General features: G+C 44.7%; 1 protein-coding gene across 1 annotated transcript in view; it reads right to left on the bottom strand.

Annotated features, from left to right (window-relative positions):
* MAP2K1 (mitogen-activated protein kinase kinase 1) overlaps window positions 1-19,714 on the bottom strand; it is a 46,794-nt gene extending 27,080 nt beyond the window's left edge. Inside the window, exon 1 of the mRNA XM_063142155.1 lies at window positions 19,549-19,714. Within this exon, the coding sequence (XP_062998225.1) occupies window positions 19,549-19,628 (80 nt within the window). The 5' untranslated portion in view covers window positions 19,629-19,714. The remainder of the gene's footprint in view (window positions 1-19,548) is intronic.
* Window positions 19,715-20,519: the final 805 nt, after the last annotated feature.

Here is a 20,519-nt window from a genome sequence, read left to right as displayed (position 1 = left end):
GCACCACAGTAAATATTCGCATGTCAATGCAATCTGATTATATGCTTCCTGCCCTGGAAGGGTTTTTCTTTGACAGGAGAGAAGAATAAGCAGCTCAAAGAACATCCGTTGGCAGGCCCACTTCGCCAGCTGAACTCTTTGGCTTCGCAGCAGCTGAGCCAAAACACCCGGGAGCTTCCCCAGTGAAAGATCAGATGGCTGAATCCTGCTTCAGCAGACGCTTCATTTCCCGTGTGCCGGACCTCTGCTTTGGCAGAGAGAGATAACGGCAAAACCGTGTCCACCATCCCCAAGGTGAGGTTGCTGCCTTAAGCAAAAGTCAGACAGAACACACCGCTTAAAGGCAGAAATCCAGAACGATTAAAGAGCGCCTGTAGCTTTCCCACTCCTGCCCCACACACGATAAGCAACTAGGGATGTGTAAATCTGTCAAATTCAGTTTTACTCCGATTTTTATTTTTTCCAATGCTACATTAATTCTGTCCCGATTCTGCACAATATTGCAAATTTTGTTTTTTGTCAAATCAAACAGATTTGCGCACCTTTTAAAAAAAGAATCCTTATTTCTGTTCACATTTCCTCCCAAATGTACACATTTCTCTCTATTGAAGAATGCATTCTTATGCACAGTTTTGCAAATATGTCAGTTTCTGGGCACATTTTCCAAAATATACACCGTTTGGGTAGGGATCTTTTTAAATATGCACATTTTTTGTACGCACTTTTTCCTGAACTGCATCAGAAATGTTGGATTTTGTAGCAAACTTTGGTCTGTGCTCATATTCAGGAAGCGGGAATTTGATAAGTTTGTATTGAAATGGGAACTGAACAAATTTCTCACCCATCCCCCCAAAACAACAAAACAAGACTTTTGAGGTCTGCTTGTTATTCAACAGTTGAAAAATATGCTAGGCAAAGCAACAGAAAAATAGCAAGATTTTTTTTTAATGTGCAAAACTAAAGATGCAACCCTATGCAGAAAAAGTCCTACAATTCCAAGTATGCTCCAGACAGCCATGCTGGGATTTGTAGGACTTTTTTGTTGTTGTTGTCTAAACATGCATAGGATTAAGCCCTCAGTCTTGGATGCAGGGATCATAGTTCACTGGGTGAGCCATGTCTCAATCCCCAGTTAAAAGGGGATTGAGAAGGGAAGGGAAACACATGTGCCTCAAGCAGAGAAGGGAAACACCTTCTCTGCTTGAGGCACTGGAGAACAGCTGCCAGTCAGAGTAGGGAATGCTGAACCAGAGGGATTAATAACCTAAATTGGATTATTAGCTTCCTATGTTCCTATTTAAATCAGGCCTTTATTCAGAACAATGAGGACTGGAATCTTTGGGCTGAATCCAAGAGGGCGTTTACACTAACTCCAGTTCTCTTCCACCCCACAGATTCTGTTATACAAGCAGTGGCTCCTACCAACACTTGTTTCTCGATGGGGACAGGGCAGTGGAACTCCCTTATGTAACCTTCGCCAACTGCCCCACTCCAGAAACGACGCTTTCACTCATTTCTGGCTGCCTTGGAAGAGCTAAACCTTTGTTCCACACGCGGTGGGTGCTGCTTGTGGATGGCACTGGCGGGCCGAAAGAGAATCGGTGGAGGCCTAAGCACCCCGTTGGATTCCGCCCTCTGACCGGATTTGCACGACACGGCAACCCTCAATGGGTTGTCACCCTTGTTTGTTTAAGGGTGGCTTGTCATGAAATCCAGAGGAAAATAGAAGTTAAATTTGTGCAAATCTCCCCGAAGGCGGGAAAAAACCAACAACCATTAAACATGCGCCAATCTTCCCAAAGGTGGTGGTGGGGAAACCCCTACAAAATAAACTCTGCTCTGCTAATAAGTGCATTTGCAGTTGTCCTGCAAAGGTCCATGGTTTACGTGCCGGGAGTGGGCGGGAGAACGAAGGGGGAAACAGCCACGGCAAGCCACAGAGTGCCTGACTGTCTGTTGGGAGTAATGAGGGTTAGTGAGCAAACAAACAACCCGTGGCTTATTTTCAGGGTGGCTTGTTGTGTGATGTGTGAACCGACCCTTTGTCTGTACGGGAAGGACCATAGTTTAGAAACAGAACACCTGCTTTGCATGCAAAAGGTCAATCTTTGGCATCTCCGGTTAAAAACAGATCAGGAAGCAGGTGAGGGAAAAGACCCTTCACTGTCTGAAGCCCCAGAGAGACTCGGAGCAGGAACATAGGGTGCAGCCTTCTACTGAGTCAGCCCCTTGGTCCATCTATCCCAGTATTGTCAACACTGACTGGCAGCAGAGGAGCTCCAGGGTTTCCGGCAGAATTCTTTTCCTCGCTCTACTTGGAGAAGCCGGGGATTGAACCTGGCACCTTCTGCATGCACAGCAGGGGCTTCATCACTCAGCTATGGCCCCTTCCAGGTGAGCAAAGTAACAACAACAACAACAACAACAATAAAATTTATTTCTTACCCGCCTCTCCTTTTAGATCGAGGCGGGGAGCAACATTAGAACAGGAATCAATACATCTTAAAAATTCATGATTTAACATTGATCTGGGTAGGCCTGCCGGAAAAGGCTAGTCTTTAAAGCTGCCTTAAAATCACACAGAGAGTTAATTTTACGAATCTCCTCCGGCAGGCCATTCCACAATCTGGGGGCGACAGAAGAAAAGGTCCTCTGGGAAACTGATGTCAACCTAGTTTTAGCTGACTGAAGTAAATTCTCCCCAGAGGACCTGAGTGTGCGGGGCGGACTGTATGGGAGAAGGCGATCCCGCAAGTAACCTGGACCCAAACCATTTAGGGCTTTAAAGGTAATGACCAACACTTTGTACTTTGCCCGGAAACTAATTGGCAGCCAGTGGAGTGATTTTAATGTTGGTGTAATGTGGTCACCCCTAAGTAGACAATATTGGTCTATATGAACCGGCATAAGGCAGCCTTCGATGTCCCCAAATGTTAAACATGCAATTGTTGTTTGAGATGCTCCTCCTGAGAAGCAATTAGACATTTCTCCACCTTCTGCTTCAGTAGTCACGTGGAAAATAAAGGTTTTGCCTCTCAAAATGCGTGGCACTGTCTTGGGAAATTAAAAACAATTCCACTCTCTCGCCGCAGGAATTTTTCCAGTTGTAATTGTTCATGCAAACTGCGCTGTCATCTGCCTCCTACCTTTTCAAAAGGCGACAGGTGCGTAGGTGCTCCCATGAGCGCTCGTGTCTTTGCGCCTAACCCCACAGATCTCTATACCTTCCTACATCAAAAGGCTTGAAACACAAGTAGAAGTGGAGCCATTCATGCAAGTGTGCGAAGGGGTGGTTTTCGAAAGGGTAAATATCAAATAGCGAGAACAATGCAATCCGCAGGGACGGAGGGGGCAATCCGGGTCTCAGAGGGAGGCAAAGGGTTAAAGCCCCCTGCCCTCCCCAAGGGTCCAATATGGATTGGGTCTCACATGCCAGCTATTTACTCCAAAAACCCCACCCCCAAAAAGCCTCTGCACTCAAGGAACTGTCAATTGTATGAATGGTGTCACATTGGTTCAGCCCCTTACAACAGCTATTTCCATATTTAAAAACGAAACACACACCTGCACAGAACGGAATGCCCACCCACAGCTCCCAATCAAGCGGAAGAGGCTCTCAAGGAACCGGCCGCAGAAAATACTTGCTCCATAATAAAACATCACCAGCCATCTAACCCCAAACTGTCTAGCTCAGGCAGAGGACTTTCCCATCACATACTACGTGACCCTTTTATAACTGGAGAACCTGAGGACTGAACCTGATATCTTCTGCATGCAAACCGGGCCTCTGTCCTTGTTCAGCAAATGCTCTTTCCAGGAAGTTATCGGCTAGGTGCATATAGTACATAGCTCCTAGTCAACACTCCAGTAACTTTTCCTTTTCGGGTTACTTTGGATGTCAGGGATTAATGTCTAAAACAAGAGGTACAGGGGCTCTAGGTTGCCTGCAGATCACATCCGTTGATCCGGAAGCGCTGTACTCTAATCCCAGATATGTAAACACTGCCTCTGGTGTGCCCTTATTTATTTATTTATTTATTTATTTATTTGTCATATTTATACCCCGCTCCTCAGCCAAAAAAGGCTCTCGGAGCGGCTTACACTTAGCAAAAAAGACAGTCCCTGCCCACCATGTTCCGGGACAGAGACCCAATACATGAAAAATAGGTTCAGAGGCTGAGCCATGGTCAGCCCTTCCTAGATGCTAGAGTGGCTATGAGGGTTCCTTTCCATTTCTTCTCCTCTTAAACAAACGCAAATACTTCTTCACACAACACCCAATTAATTGATGGAATTATGATGGGCGTGTTTCAGAGCTCAGGTATATTGGGAAATGATTATCCAAGCAATGTTGTCCTTTTCCAGTGTTAATTTACCTTGATATCTTCATTTGGCATTTTAGTTGTATATATCTGGTATATATACAGGGTTGAGGAACGGGGTGGCCTTCCAGACGCTGTTAGGCTGTAATGCCCATCAATCCCAGCCAATGGTGAGGGATCATGACAGCTGCAGCCCAGCAACATCTGGTGATTTACTCATTCCCCGTCCTTGTACGAAATAAAATGAGGTAGGAGTATTAAATGCACGTGTGGCTGCTAGGCTGGTTACTGGAAAAGTAAAGAGATGTCTTCGATGCAAGAATGAGTGGGGTAATGGTGGGATATTCTGTGATTAGTTAAATCTATGGGATTTTGTTTACCTTGGAGAATAGAATCATAGAATAGTAGAGTTGGAAGGGGCCTCTAAGGCCATCGAGTCCAATGCAGGAATTCACTTTAAAGCATACCTGACAGATGGCTGTCCAGCTGCCTCCTGAAGGCCTCTAGTGTGGGAGAGCCCACAACCTCCCTAGGCCATTGGTTCCATTGTTGTACTGCTCTAACAGTCAGGAAGCTTTTCCTGATGTCCAGCCGGAATCTGGCTTCCTGTAACTTGAGCCCATTATTCTGTGTCCTGCACTCTGGGAAGATCGAGAAAGCTGTGTTTTTAATATGGAGTTTTAATTCATTTTATTTATTAAAACATAACCTTCTGGAAATCACTGCCACAAGATGTACTGATGGCCACTGGTGTAGATGGATTTAAAAGAGGACTAGACCAATGCATGGAAGAAACGTCTATCAGTGACCAAGCAGGGAAGCGCTATTGGTTTCGTACCCTGCTCAAAGGTTTCCCCAAGGCACTTGGCAGGCCACCATGAAAGCAGGATACTGGGTTAGATGGACCATTCAGTCCAGCCTTCTCCAACCTGATGCCCTCCAGGTGTGTTGGGACTCCAACCCCCATAATCTCCCCAGTCAGCATAGCTGGCTTTAGCCTGATCCATTAGGGCTCTAATCCAGAAATGCAGACGCTCTAGGTAAAGAAAGGGGGCTGCAACTACAGTGAGAGTAGTGATTTTAGGAAAGAAAATAATTTCTCAACTGTTGAAATTGGATGGTAGTTTCAAGGAAGATTAACAAAGGCTAATGAATAAAGTGGTTTTTTCCAGGATTTGAAACTTAGCATCAGAATTTTATAATTTCCCATCTGTTCCAGAAAACCTCTGTCATACTGTTACATGATGGACTAAATCCAGCTACCCCAGAATAAGCTTCATTGGTAAACAAAACAATCAATTCATTATTTCTGTCCAAAAAACTAGAAGAGATTGTTTTAAATCCAAGAATTGGCTAATATACACACACACGCCAAGGCAAGAATAAGAGTTTTATTTAGTTATTTATTACATTTCTATACCACCAAATAGCTGAAGCTAATAGCCAAGTTAATATCTATACTACTTTATAAGTACTTTTAGTCAGAGGGGTTAAGAACAATTCTAAGTACCTAATCACTTAGGATCTGAAAAATCTGATGCTGGCATCTAATTCCACCCGCACCCACCCCAGATTATCTATATGGCTCTTAAGGTGTAAAATATTGGCTCTTAGGAATCTGAAAGTTTCCCAGATCTCCTTAGAAGAAAACCTCTGCCGGAGATAGAAGATTAGGCTGCAACCCTATACACACTTACCTGGGAGTGAGTCCCATTGAACTCAATGGGTTTTATTTCTGAGCAGATATGTATAGGATTGTAGTGGAAACTAATCAGTTTTCTGCAGGTTCTCTTGCTACCGACATCAGCAAGCACACACTCCTGATGGGATGTCTAAGGAGTGATGAAATCTCTCAGAGAGGTCACAAACTGTGTCACAGCCACAAAGGAATGCCAGCCAACAACATTCCAAAGGAATTTGCTCTTTTCCTGTACAGACACGGCTGTGGGTAGAAGAGACCTTCCATCTGAGTGCAGATGTTGGGGAGGAATTTCTGAGCAGCAAATGGTTCCTTCCTCCACCAAACAGCTGTTGGTTCCCTGCAGGCTGCAGCTGGCAATGTCCTTTGGCGTGCCGTTTCTAAGGCACACCGTGTCCTCGGATGCAACCCTTCTGAAAACTTGCCGTTTTGGAGGGCAGGGGAAATCCTTCAGCATTAGGTTCCTGCAACAAAAATAATTGGGAACCTCTTGCAGCCAAATGCTTTCCCAGCTGAAGGAGTAAACAAAGATTTAAAAAAACCAACCAGAGCGTCTGGAGAAAAACTGAATGGAATCTCCTGCCAAGCCTGAAGCCATCATGACTGACTGGAGACGCTCCCCCAAAGGAAAATGGTGTCTGGCCAAAGAAAGAATGTGTGGCTATTAGCCGTGGCAACAAACCGCAGAGCATCAGCAGATGCTGCTCCGGAAGAGGGATGTTGCATCCATGACCTGTTGGGCAGTTTCCCAGGGGCACCTGGACGGCCACTGCTGAGAATGGAAGAGAAGGTTGGTCGAGGGACATCTTCTCTGGTCTAAGCCAGTAGGGCCATCCCTTCGCTCACGCTGCTCGTCAGCCTCCCTGGGGCTGCGAGGACCTCGAGTCCTTTTGGCTGTGCTCTTTTTGACTTCAGATTAAGGGTGCTTAAGAGAGCATGAGCACCTGAAGACACTTTAAAAACATACACGGTGTGTGTGTGAGAGAGAGGGAGAAGGCATTTATTTATCTGTATAATACATGTATGTCCTGCCTTTTTCCCATCATGGAACTCAAAGGGGCAAGTAAAAGGCCTGGTACCCAAGTAATCTCCCATCCAGGCAGAGACCAGAATGGGATCAGTTTAGCAGCAGCAGCAACAAAATTACTAGGGCTGTGCGGAGAAGCAGAAGCGGATCGGGGTGCTTCGCCTCCCCTTAAGGCGGAGGCGAAGAGGATTTGGGGGAGGGGGAGTGGAGCGTCGCAGATCGAGATGAAGGCGGATCCTTTGCCTCGATCCGGAGCTCCGAAAAAAGGTAAAGGGGCCTTACCTGGGGCTGCCGCTGCCTGTGCGACGACGGTGGCAGAGTCAGGTAAGGGTGCAACGGGGTCTTACCTGGTCCGTCGTGGCCCGTCGCCGGCCCCAGTTCCGGGTTGAGCTGCGGGCTCTAGTGAAGCCGGCGACGGGCCACGACGGACCAGGTAAGTGGTGTGTGCGAGGGGGGGGTTTACCTGGCCCTGCCGCAGCCGCCTGTGCGGTGACGGCGGCGGAGCCAGGTAAGGGGGCAGGGGGGAAGGGTCTTACCTGCATCCGTCTGCAGTCCGTCCACGGCTTCAACTGAGCCCGAGGACTCAAACCGGAAGACCAAGCCGCGGCCTGGTCTTCCTGTTTGAGTCCTCGGGCTCAGTTGAAAAAGCCACCGGACCGCAGATGGATACAGGTAAGGGAGGAGGAGGGAAGAGGGCCTTACCTGCTGCCGCCACTGCGGAGCTCCAATTCAGATCTGGAGCTCCGCAGCGAAGTGGACCACTGGCAAATCGGCGCGGAGCGGACCTGATCCAGAAGTTGTGGATCGGGATCCGAAGCGGATCGGGGTGTCCATGCACAGCCCTAAAAATTACTACATCATTTGCCTTCCCACCTTACCCGGGTTCCCACTAGCACTATTTCATCAGTTAGGAATGGTATTTCTATACCTGCTGCGTTTCTAGAACTGACCAACACGCAGTAAAGACTTTTTTTAAAACAAACAAACACAGTAGTCAGATTAAAAAGGCAAGAAAACAATGTGCCCTGATGCCTTCCCTAAGCAGAGAGCAAGCAGGAACCAACTCAACTCCAGAGGGTGTCTGTTTCGAAGTTTGGGCACAATACAGGGGAAAGCCGTTTCCAACAGGCATGACAAGTGGACCTCTGCCCTTGGAGGTGTCTTCAAATGGACCTCTCCTACTGATCTAAATAAACAAGTGGGTTCATGCTAGGTGGTCCCGCAGAGAGCCAGGCACTAAGTCGTTCAGAGCTTTAAAAGTTAAAACCGATGCCTTGGTTTGAGCCTGCAAAACCATTGGCACTACAGTTAAAGGCTTTAATATTTATAGGTTAACATGTAAATATCAAAAGTACATGATATAGCAACCTGACTGAAGCTAAGCAAGTCTGGAGCTGGTCAGTGCCTGGATGGGAGATTGCCTGGGCAAATACCCTGTTATGGAAGAAAAATGGGATATTTGCTTTTTTAAAATAACAACAACAGCAGCAGCAAGCATCACTGGATTATCAATGAAGATGCCTAGAGAATCATTTTGTAGTCTCTGACATGCACCTTCAGTGTGGAATCTGGGATTTGGCCTAGAAGTAGGGAGAGCAATTCCCAGAAATACTGGGAGTTGTTCCCACTACAGATCATGACCTAGAAGCCGTAACCACTGAGAAAATAGAAAGCTGCCTTATGCCAAATCAGACTATTGGTTCGTTGAGCTCAGTATTGCCTACTGAGATCCCTCCAGGGTCTTTCCTAGCCTATGTGAAGATGGTGGGACGGAACTGGGGCCTTCTACATGCAAAACAGGTGCTCTGGTACTAAGCTACAGCCCTCTCTCAAGGCCATGGTTCCTCTTTATTTAAAATATGTATATAATCTCCTTCACCAGGTTTGGTTCCAGGACATATTACAAAACGGAAAACCCCAAAATTGTCTCCCCTCAGTCTACTTTTCTCTAGACTGAACACCCCATTGAAAAGAAGACATGTTAGCAGCGTTCAAGTACATCAAACGGTGCCACAGGGAAGAGGGTCAAGAACTATTTTCCATGGCCACAGAAATTAGAACCCGAAATAATGGCTATAAATTGCAGCTGCCTAGTATTTGATTAAATATAAAGAAAAACTTCCTGGCAGTAAGATCTGTACAACAGTGGAACAGCCTACCTACGGAGGTTGTGAATTCTCCATCTCTGGAGGTTTTTAAGAAGAGGCTGGACAGCATAGATGGTTTAATTGGTTTTCCAGCACATTGCAGAGGGTTGGGCTAGATCAGCCTTTCTCAACCTGGGGCGCTCCAGATGTGTTGGACTACAACTCCCAGAATGCCCCAGCCAGCTCTGCTGGCTGGGGCATTCTGGGAGATGCAGTCCAACACATCTGGAGCGCCCCAGGTTGAGAACCACTGGGCTAGTTGATCCTTCCAGTCCCTTCCAACTCCACAATTCTATATCAAAATATAATGATATATGATTTCAAATTTGTATGAAAAGATAAAAAAAAAATCCCTAGAAGAAAGCCTTGTCTGGAAATGGAGTGTGGAACCTCTTGCACACAAAGTTAAAAGTGTGCAACTAGAACATCCTTCCCCAACCTGGTGCCCTCCAGATGTGTTTGACTACAACTCACATCATCCTCATCTAGCATGGTTAATCACCAGCAGGAAATAAGGAACTGACAATAACTTCTAAATATTTTTTACTCATAAGACAAGTGAAAGGATTGGGAAAGACTCCCAACTGTTTTTTCTTTTTATATTTCTAAATATGGATTGTTTTATCAGGCTCTTTATAATTAAAAAAAAGAGAGAGAATATTCTATTTTTTCTGGGGTCAGACTGGAAAGCAGGCACACCAATCTGTGCTTAGAACTGAACAGGGATTTAAGCCGGATTTGAATGTATTTAATAACAAACTGTTCCATTGCTGGTTTGGATTTGTGCTAAATTCACAATGTCCTACCCACCAAGTACACCATGGCACAGGCAATAAGTATTTAGAGAAACTGTTAGCATGTTCTCAGCAGGAAATGGGAAAGGAGACACTTTGGAGCACAAATGGTAAATGAAGACAAAATTACTTTGGAAAGAATGGGAGAAACAGAAAAGGGAGACTATCGTATCACTACAAAATCTTGGGGCACCTTAAAGAACAACAAATTTATTATGGCATAAGCTTTTGTGGACTGTAGTCCACTTTGAAAGAGGCATGACGTCTTATCCTGAGGAGGCAGGTATGGGAATGCGGAGAGAAAAATGTAAACAGTGATGTCAAATGGAAATGTAATGCAAAGAGCACCATAAATGACAATAATTTTAAATGTACGCAAAAGAAGTGCAGTGGCCATTCACAACAGCAGTAATCAATGACAAAGGATGACTCACATGCCCCTGCCTGCACATTAAGGTCTGCATCAGAGGCCCTGCGTGTCTGCTCCTTGGTAAGAACAATTAGGCTAGTGGGAGGAAAGAGGGCTTTCTCAGTGGTGGCCCCACCGCTGCAGAACTCCCTGCAGAATGTGTTGTTTGTCTCCTTCACTTCAAGCTTTCGAATAGCTCTTAAAAACAACAGTTGGTTAAATAGTCCACAGTAGACTACATAGTCCACCGCTGACTATTGTGTCGTCTGCCAGGTGGACATCACACCATGGCTGATTATTTCACAGAAATATCCAATGCCAATAATCAATTGTGTCGACCGAATGCACCCACTGTGTGTGTGAGGTGTTTGCATGTGAGCACCTGGAGGAGGAGGAGGAAATCCTTGAGCTAGGTTGAAGAAATTGCAGGGAAGCGGATTTTGGCAAAACATTAGAAGAAACTTGCTAACAGTGAGGGCTATTCATCAGTGGAACAAACTGCCTCTGGAGGTGGTGGGTTCTTCTTTGCTGGAGGTGTTTAAGAAGAGGCTAGATGGCCATCTGTCAGGGAGGCTGCAGCAGCACCAGGCAGTGCAGAACCTGCATTGAGCTAGAGACTGCACTAGATGATCTCCAAGATCCCTTTTAACTCTATAATTCTATGAGTCGCAGAAGGAAAACCTGTTTTGAGGGCCAGCTTTGGCCTGTGTGCCTCTTAACTGCCACCAAATTTTAGAATTGCACCGGCTTTTTTTCTCATGAACAAAAAGCTCTCAGGGATGGCCGCCGGGAATTCAGACAACAAATCTACATGTAGATTTACATGTACATCTACATGTACATTGATGGTGCTATATAAATAAATAAATAAATAATAATAATAATAATAATAATTTTAGGGAAATCATATACAAACCAAGATTTGGCCCGCATAGCTTGGAAGCCCCCCACCAACGGTGCTACTGCCATGTCTCTGCATTCCTAACGGGACCCTTAGCAGAGTGTGTTAGACTAAAAAAGGAACGCAGGACGGCTGCAGCCTGGCTCCAGAGGCTACGACTACATTCTGAAAATGCTGCCAGACTCATAGAGATGTGAAGGCCCGGAAACCTCGCTGGCAATTTTTTTAAAAAAAGCCCTCCCCCCCCCCATTTTTTCCCAAAGCCTTTTTTGTTTTTTTCTGAAAAACTGGGGAAAAATTAAGAAAAAATTATTGGATGTTTTATTTTAGCATGATGAATAAAATGTTTAAGATAAGGTGTTCATATATTTACTTCTCCAAATGATTTCTAAAAACTATGTTCAGTATCGAATTATTACAACTTCTGTGCACCAAGGACAAGCAAGTCCTAGGATGCAAACTGAGACTACAACTCTCAAATGCAAGCGCAAGAAGCAATTCTGCCTCTAGGGGGCAGCACTGCCACTGAAGCAGAGACGGAAACTGATAGTGATGGCAATAGCTCAGAAAATGAGTCTGATTAAATTTCATGCATATTCATTGAATCCTGGTCCCCCCCTTTTTCCCCCTCAGTTCTTTTTATGGGAATGAGTGCTTTATGTCCGCTTGACACTGTGGAGGACTAGCGGAGACATAATTTTCGTCTTTACTAATGTTGATGGTTTCCTCTGTTGTTGTTGTTTTAAAAAATTTTTTGCGTGTTCTTCATAAACTGGCAAAACCAAAGAGGTTCCTTACAGTTCAGGAGCTTGCAGCTTCATTTGTTTCAAAAAAAGGTTAAAAATGTAAAGAGTAAATTCAATTCATAATTGTTTGAATACACTGTACTTTTAATATACCATATGTGATAATTTTATGCCAAATCAACTTGTACATATTTACATTTTATGTTCCTAAAGTAACAAAGTGACTTTCAATCTGTAAAAAGTGCCAATATTGCATTTTTCTATTTTTCTGAAAATTTCCGTTTCCCCCCAGAAAAAAAATGAAGGGTTTTTTTCCCCATGGCTTCAAAATTTCCAGAAACTATTAGTTCAGGAATCATCAGAGACATTTTTAATGGAAAGTGCATTTTAATCTACCCTATGCTTTATTATATATTTTGTTACACACTTCGAGAGAGTAGGATAGGTTAGAATTCTTCACATATAAATAATGTAATGTAGTCCTATTAATTTGAAGCTACTGGTTATCTAAACATTTGACTGTCTCCCACAACAGTATTGCTTTATGTAAAATGTTATTCTGTCCCAGCTACCTATATCAAGCACTGGCAGCTACCTTAACTGGTAGCTCTTCTAAACAGCGGTCTGTATTAGGGAGATTTTATTGAATCCTATTTTCTCAATAATTAGAGCAAAAAAATTAAGGCTGGAAATGGCATTTTTGCAATTTCCGGGCCTGAGCAAATAATGGAAAGAGAAAAGGGGGCAGGAAAAATGCAATGCTGTATTTTAAGGTGTCACCATTTGCAGCCAAAGTTCTATACTACTCCCATCACTGAAGGTTTTGAAATGACCTGACAAATATGAAAATCTGCAAGATGAATAAATCACTGAGTGTCCTTTGCAAAATGCATTAGAGACTGAATTCCAAGCCAAAATTGTGTCCTCATCATAGAATTTCCTGGACTCTGATTTGGCCTGACTCAGCTTGGAAGGAAGGAGGCCCTGCCCCAAAGCACAGCAGAGGATCCGCTTTTGTTGAGAACAGGCAACCCTACCCACCTGTACATGTCACAAGTGCTGTTTTGTTTCAGAGACATCTTGTTACCTTTTCACTAGTTCAGCTAAGAATATACAACTCTTAAAGAGGGGTGAAAAATTCTGTAATATCCTCACTACCCCCAATTTTTATGATGATTTGGTTAGAGTGCTAAACTAAGCCCGGGGAGACCCAAGTTCAAATCCTCACATAGCCCTGAAGCTCACTGGGTTACCTTGTGCCAGCCACTATTTCTCAGCCTGATGTGAGTATAAAATGGGGCCGGGGGAGAGATTGGGACCAAGAACTTTGCCTTCTGCAGCCTGGTGGATACAGGGTTGATTTGATTTAAATCATGATTTACATCGCTTCTCTGAAGGACTCAATTTTAAAGATTGAAACTGCAGAGGAAAATTCTATTTAATCATCATTTTTAGTAGAAGTACATTATTGTTTAATATAACCTTAATAGATATTCAGAATTAGGTACACACTAAGCAATTATTTTGAATTGTTTTCAGATTGATTTTCATCCAAAACATGGCATGATAATTTGGTCGTTTTAATACTAAAACAGAATGAACTTGTGAATTCATTCAGGAGATGAACCAATTCCAACTATGCAATTAATCATGATATTTTGTCATAATCGCTGCCACCAAACAGGCTTTTAAATTGTACCAATAAGGTTGTTGAAGTAAACTAACCAAAGGAATAAAACAACAACAACATTAATAGAACACGCACATGGATTTTTGAATGGTTGCAGTTTTTGGATCAATGTAATTTTTTTAAAAAAAAAAAATTTAGGCAATTTCAGCAGGTACAGAAACAAAACATTCTCAGATTCAGGCCTTAACTAGACCTAAGGTTTATCCCGGGGTCATCCCTGCCTGCTCCCGCGTTATCCTGCGTGTCGTGACCCCAGGACGATCCCAGGATAAACCTTAGGTCTAGCTAAGGCCGAAGTCTCTTTTACAAGCTGCTGCCGCCAAGCTAAGTATTTCCCTTCTACAAGGGAGGATGCATGCAGCAGACGTTTCCTCAGGAGTCAGGACTGCATGGATATGTTCTGTTCCCGTTCGGTGTCACTTTATATTCCCCTACCCTACCCTACCCTACCCCTGGCTTTTATATTCATTCTGCTCCTCCTTGTTAAGTTCTACTCTGGCCTTAGCTAGACCTAAGGTTTATCCGGGATCGTCCCAGAGTCATCCCTGTTCATGTAAATGACACACAGGATATCCCAGGAGCAGGCAGGGACGACCCTGGGACGATCCCAGGATAAACCTTAGGTCTAGCTAAGGCTTAAATCTCCCCAAATTCACTACTCCTTGAGCGTCTCCATCTTTGCACTCAGACCGAGACAAAGGGCCTGCCTGCACTTCTGTAAACCTCCTGCAGCGCAGAATAGGGCTGATCAGGTTATCTCCCATCTCCATGAACCGCTGTTAACATATTCATAAACTATAATTAGAACTTGTGTAATTAGTATTCCTGATGATATCTTTGACCTAGGATAATTTTTTACTAATTGTTTTATGAAAACTTCGGAATGTGGTTTAAATTTTAAAAAAATCCGATTTAAATTTTAAAAATCCAATAAAAATAAAAATAATCCATGTTTTTATTTTTTATTTTTAAAGAGCTTTGATTTTTTATCAACCCTGCATATATACATACTTGTTTACGTAATGCTGCCTACGGCCAGGACATTTTACAAAGGACATGAGGACAGGTCCCTTCCTCAAGGGGTTTAAAATCTAGACAACAGCGAAAGGAAAGGGAAATAGAAGAACATGTGATTTATTGCAGTTACAGATACATCAGCTTAATTATGGTAGGGACTGGGAATTTTTGCCCAAGACTTCAGAGAAAAGGTGGATTTTGAGGGGTGGGGGATGAACGAAGTCAGAGGGGGTAGCCTCCTGGAAGCATGCCAAAGATGAAATTGCAGTCATAAACCACAGTAAGCGATACATTTATATAAGCGATACATTTATATAAGCCAGAAAGGTGATGATCTGGAGCATCACCCCAGAAAGGTGATGATAGAAACTGGCCTGGCTTTCTCTCTGGCATTCCCAACTCTGGGCTGCATAATTAAAACTTTCCAGATAAAACACATTCATGACTAAGGAGCAAAAATACATTATTCCCTTCCTGATCTCAAAAATGAAGTAAACTATCTTAACTGATTTGTAAAAGAAAGCACGCTGATCATACCTTGGGCAAGAAACCTAGCAGACCTAGCCTCCAACATCAGAAGCAAACAAAACAAAGTCAAAACCATGTTGCCTTGCCCTAGGTCATTGTTGTTGGTTATGATGATGATGCACAAAGATGGGTTATTGCAAGCAGTAAAAAAAAAGGCACCTCTTTGGAAACTGTTTCATGATAAGGCCAGCCCTGAAACCAGCTCCATGTGAGGTTTCCTAACAAGTACAACAGGAAGCAAGAGCGTATCAGATGAAATAGTAACCTGGTATTTGAATAACACATGCTAATCTATTAGGCAAACATCAAATGAAGATTGTCCTTTTTACAATGTGGCACCCAGAACGGCACAGAGCATTCCAGATGTGGCAGAATAGAGAATAATTATTAGTTCTCATGATCTGCACATGATGTTTCTCTTTATGTAGTCTTCACTGTATTCACTTTTTAAGCTGCCACGTCACACTGCTGGCTCACATTCAACTTACAACCGATTAAAATCCCACAATACTTTTCTCATATACTGCTTCGAAGCAAAATCTCCCCAATCCTAAATTAGCGCCTTTGATTCTTTGTCTCCCTCTGTAACAACCATTGATAACAGTCCTCGATGAATTGGGCTAATCCCCGTGTAGACAAGCATCCATCATTACACCTTGTGGCAATGAGTTCCATAAGTTAATTATTGCATTATGCAAAGCACTTTTGTTCCATTCTGAATCGACGGCTTGACATTTTCGTTAGGTGGCCCACATTCTACTATTTTGAGAAATGGAGGGGGGGAAGTATATCCATCCACAATGTATAATTTTATTACTCTCTATTAAGTCCCCCTTTAGTTGTCTTTTCCTGACCACAACCCCCATCATCCCTGAACACTGGCATGCTGGTTGGTGGGGATCACAGGAGTTGTGGTCCAACACATGTACAAAACATCAAATTGAGGAAGACCATTCTAAACCAAATTACACACACACACAATTTAGCCTTTCAACAGACAGATGTTCCTTAATTGTTTTGGTTGTCCTATTTAACACTTTTTCCAGCTCTATGATCTCTCTTGAAATGGGGTGACCAAAACTGTCCACAGATATCTACATGCTGCTGCACTATAGATGTACATATAAAAACATGATGATACTGGAAGCTTTTTCAATACTTTTCCTTATAACCCTCACCATGGAATTTGCCTTTTTCCACTTCTGCTGCATACAAAGTTGCCTGATGTTCTCATCAAACTATCAACCATGATCCTAAGACTTCTTTCCTGGTCAGCCACCACCAATTCAGTCCCCATCAGTTTATATGCCATTGTATTGCCCATTCTTGCAGTTCAGAGATCCTTTTGGAGTTCTTCTTAGTGTGAAGAGCGCCAAAAGGTAGGGGTTTTGGCATCCTGGATAATCTGATGTCATCAGAAAACATGGCTACCCCTAACTCCAGATTATATATGAACTTTAAAAAGTACGAGTCGCAACACAAATTCTTAGGAGAATCTAGTACTTCCTGAATTGTGAAAACTATCTTTTTACTCCTACAATAATTTACTTCTGGATCTTTAGCCAGTTATCAACTGATAAGAGGAAATATCATTTATTTATCCCATAACTGCCAAGTTTACTCAGAAGACTTTGTCAAAAGGCTTGCACATACATAGAGTCAGAACCGATATTCCATTTTCAGTTGAGGATGTGACCATTTCCAGATGACGGGTTTGTCATTTCAGCGACCTTCCCACAAATTCTGCTAATGGGAGTATCCTTAAGGAGCAGAAAATGGCACAGCATTGTCCATCCATCAAACCATGTGGATTTTTTTTTAAAAAAAAGAAAAGCTTTTTTAAAAAAACAAACAAAACCAAAATTCCTACCCTCCCTTCCCATTTAATATTCATGGCAGCTTAATGAAAAAGAGCAGCCACATGGATGCCCAATGACAGCGTAAATTTTCTTCCATATATGCTTGAATTGGAATCAAAATGGTTCTCCTAGACATAAAACATCATTTTATTTATTTATTTAGAATACCGCTCCCCATTGAAAAATTTCGCAGCGATGTACAAGGTAAAATGAAAATAAAAACAGAATAAAACAGTTAAAACAAAATTTAAAAAGAAGCAAAAATCAGAAATCCAAGGCTGCATGTTAAAGAAAGGCTTCTTGGAAGAAAGATGTTTTCAGGAGGTGCCGAAAGGAGTACAAGGTTGGCGCCTGCCTGACCTCCAGAGGCAGGGAGTTCCACAGGAGGGGGGCCACCACGCTGAAGGCTCTTCCCCTGGTGGATTCCAATCAGAGGACGGATATATGTGGAACCACCAGGAGCAGGCCCTCGGATGACCAGTGACCGGGCAGGTTGGTAAGGGAGAAGGCGCTCTCTCAGGAATCCTGGTCCCAAGTTGTTTAGGGCTTTGTACACAAGTACAAGAACCTTCAACCTGGCCCGGTAGCGAATAGGCAGCCAGTGCAGTTCCCTCAGCAGAGGAGTTCCATGCTGGAAAGGGGCAGCTCCAGACAGCAGCCGAGCTGCAGCGTTCTGCACGGAGCAGCTTCAAGGGCAGCCCCACATAGAGCGCATTTCAGTAATCCAATCTTGAGGTTACCAATTATGTGGGCAATTATGATCCATAGTTTTTGTAGACATCTGAAAAGATGGAAAGCATTAAAGGATGCTTGCCAAAGCCACAGCACAGACCTCACTTTGAATTAGGGATGAGTGAATTGGTCTATTTCCAGTTGGTGTCACTTTTAAGTCTTCACCCATAAGTCTGCATTAATCTGGAATTGGAATTGTTTTTAATTGACAAGAAAATGTGCATAGGATACAATTCTATGCATGTTTAGCCAAAAAGGTCCTACAGTCCCTAGCATCCTCCAGCCACTTGTAGGACCTTTTTCATTAAGCATGCATAGGATTGAGCCCTAAATGCATTTTCTCTCAAAATACATTCTTCTAAATATATTTTGACACTTTTTTTTGAATATTCAGAAATACTCTGAAGTGAGATCCAACCTACAACTTAGTCTGGGAGGTACAGATCCGGTCACTTTATACTGGAATTCACAAAGACTGAATTGCTCAAACATTACTTTGAGAAGTTATTTCAAAACCTTATATCCACCTCAACTTCCAAAGGAAGAAGTGGTGGGGACACAACTGTTGCACATATTCTATCCCCCACCCTTCACTATGCAGAAAGCTTCAATATAGACTTTTCAGGCAATAAGATTTCCCAAAGCCAATTCATAGCTAATCCCATGCAATTTCTTGGATTACTGCAATAATGCTGGCACTGTTTCACATGCGAGAGAAAAACATTGAGTTGCATTTTCATCCTGCACGCCACCAGTCTTCTCCGCCTCTGAATTGTTGTGTTCTATTTGCACATCTTCAGCCCTATTATCTGGAGATGTCAGAGAACACCTGTTTTGCTGGAACAGAAGAAGGAGATCATGGCAACAGCTCAGTATGCCAAGTGGAAGTGTTTGGGATAGAAAACTCTTGGATATGCTAACGTATAGTATTACAAGTGTATGAATATTATTATTATTATTATTTTAAACAGCAGTTCCTAAAGGTAACTAATACAGTTCTGCTTTTTATAAAACTGGGTTGAAATAAAGGATGGGAGGGGGCAGTCTAGCAACTCATGAATCAAGGATGCCAGCTTTTATCAGTTCAGTGATCTACAAAGAAAATACAGTTTTGCAATATATTTGCAAACACTGGAAGAACTGTTACAATTGACCTCAGCTGGAAACTTGTAGCTACTTAAAATAAATTAAAAAGACTCCAATCCTATTCCCTACACTCATACAGTTTAATCCTTAACCCCCACACCTATATTCCTTTTTACCTCGTTTAATGAGCGCAATTTCGTAATATTTAGATTCTCACTGTTCTATTTACTTGAAGAGGACACAACACGTAGCATAACACGCTAGCTAGACCATTTCGAAGAATATATAAAAGAGATATTTTAAGCCAAAAAGGTTTCAGAAACCTTTAAAAAAAAAAAAACACCAACTCATCACCGTAAGGCAGGGAGGGAGTCCTTGACGTTGGCAATTTGGGTGTTTTGTTTCACCCCTCCGTTCTTTGACCAAAGACCGCGAACTTCCCTCCCACTTGCCCCGACGTCCAGGCAAAGGCAGCCGCCACGCGCTCCTCCCGAGGAGACCTCGCCAAGGCGGGCTGGGCTGCCCGCGAGAGGCTCGGGCGGCTGCCACTTCCTCCCCCGCGCCCTGCAGCGCCCGAGGCGCCCTACTCACTCCGCCGAGCTGGTCCCGTTGATGGCGGAGCCGTCGGGCGTGGGGGTCAGCTGGATCGGCATCGGCTTCTTCTTGGGCATGGTGCTCTCCAAGCCGCCGGGGCGCTCAAGGCTCCCGAGGAAGGCGCTGCTGGGTTGCCCCCTCCGCCAGCGGAGCCCGAGCCGGGGAAGAGGAAGGCGGCGAGAGAGGGAGGGACAGAGGCAGGGAGGGACGGAGGCAGGAGTCGTCCTGGGCAGCCGAAGCGGCGCTCGCCCCGGACTACAGCGGCGGCTTGGCTGGGCGGTCGGTCGCGCACGCTCCCTGCCTCCTCCCCAGCGGCGCTTGATCCCACCCGATCCCGTTGCAAAGCAACTTGCGCCGCCGGCTCTTCCTTTCCGCGCGACTCAAGCAAATTCCGGGCGGAGGCTGCTGCTGCTGCTGCGTCGCCTCCGCAGAGCGAGAGCCCAGCCGAGCCCCCTCCGGAGCGCTTTTTGAAAAGGGGAGGCGGGGGAGCGCAGCGCCGGAGCAGGGGTCGCCCCGTGGCGAGGGTGCCTGTGCGAGGGCTGGGGCTTCGCGCAGGGCGCATGTGTTGCCCAGAGTCCTGCACATGTGCACGGAAGGCGTGACGCCGGAGTGAAGCCGCTCTTGCCCTTCCTTTGCCCGGAAGGCGTGGGAAAGAGCGGCGGGCAGGAGAGCGGGGGCGCGCGAGGAGGAGGGCGGCGCTGGCGCCGGCAGCAGGGATCTAGGGCCGCCCTTCCTCACGCGGGCAGGCGCGGCTTGGCTTGGCGCCGTTCGCGTGCTGCTGCTGCTGGTGGAGCTGCTGCCTGGAAGTTCATTGGCCGGCCGGAGCCGCCCTGCCCGGAGACTTCCTTCTTTAGGGTCCCAACAAGCAGGGCAGCACGTGCGGGCGGCCCAGGGCCATGGCGCGCAAGCGGACGGTGCGCTCTGCAAGAGGGCGGGCCTCCTCGTCCTCCTCCTCCCGGAAGGGTCGG

Source organism: Elgaria multicarinata, chromosome 16, assembly GCF_023053635.1.
Source record: "Elgaria multicarinata webbii isolate HBS135686 ecotype San Diego chromosome 16, rElgMul1.1.pri, whole genome shotgun sequence".
NCBI classification, from domain to species: Eukaryota; Metazoa; Chordata; class Lepidosauria; order Squamata; family Anguidae; genus Elgaria; species Elgaria multicarinata.
Note: the sequence above shows the minus strand (reverse complement) of the source record. Positions and strands in the feature narration are given on the sequence as shown.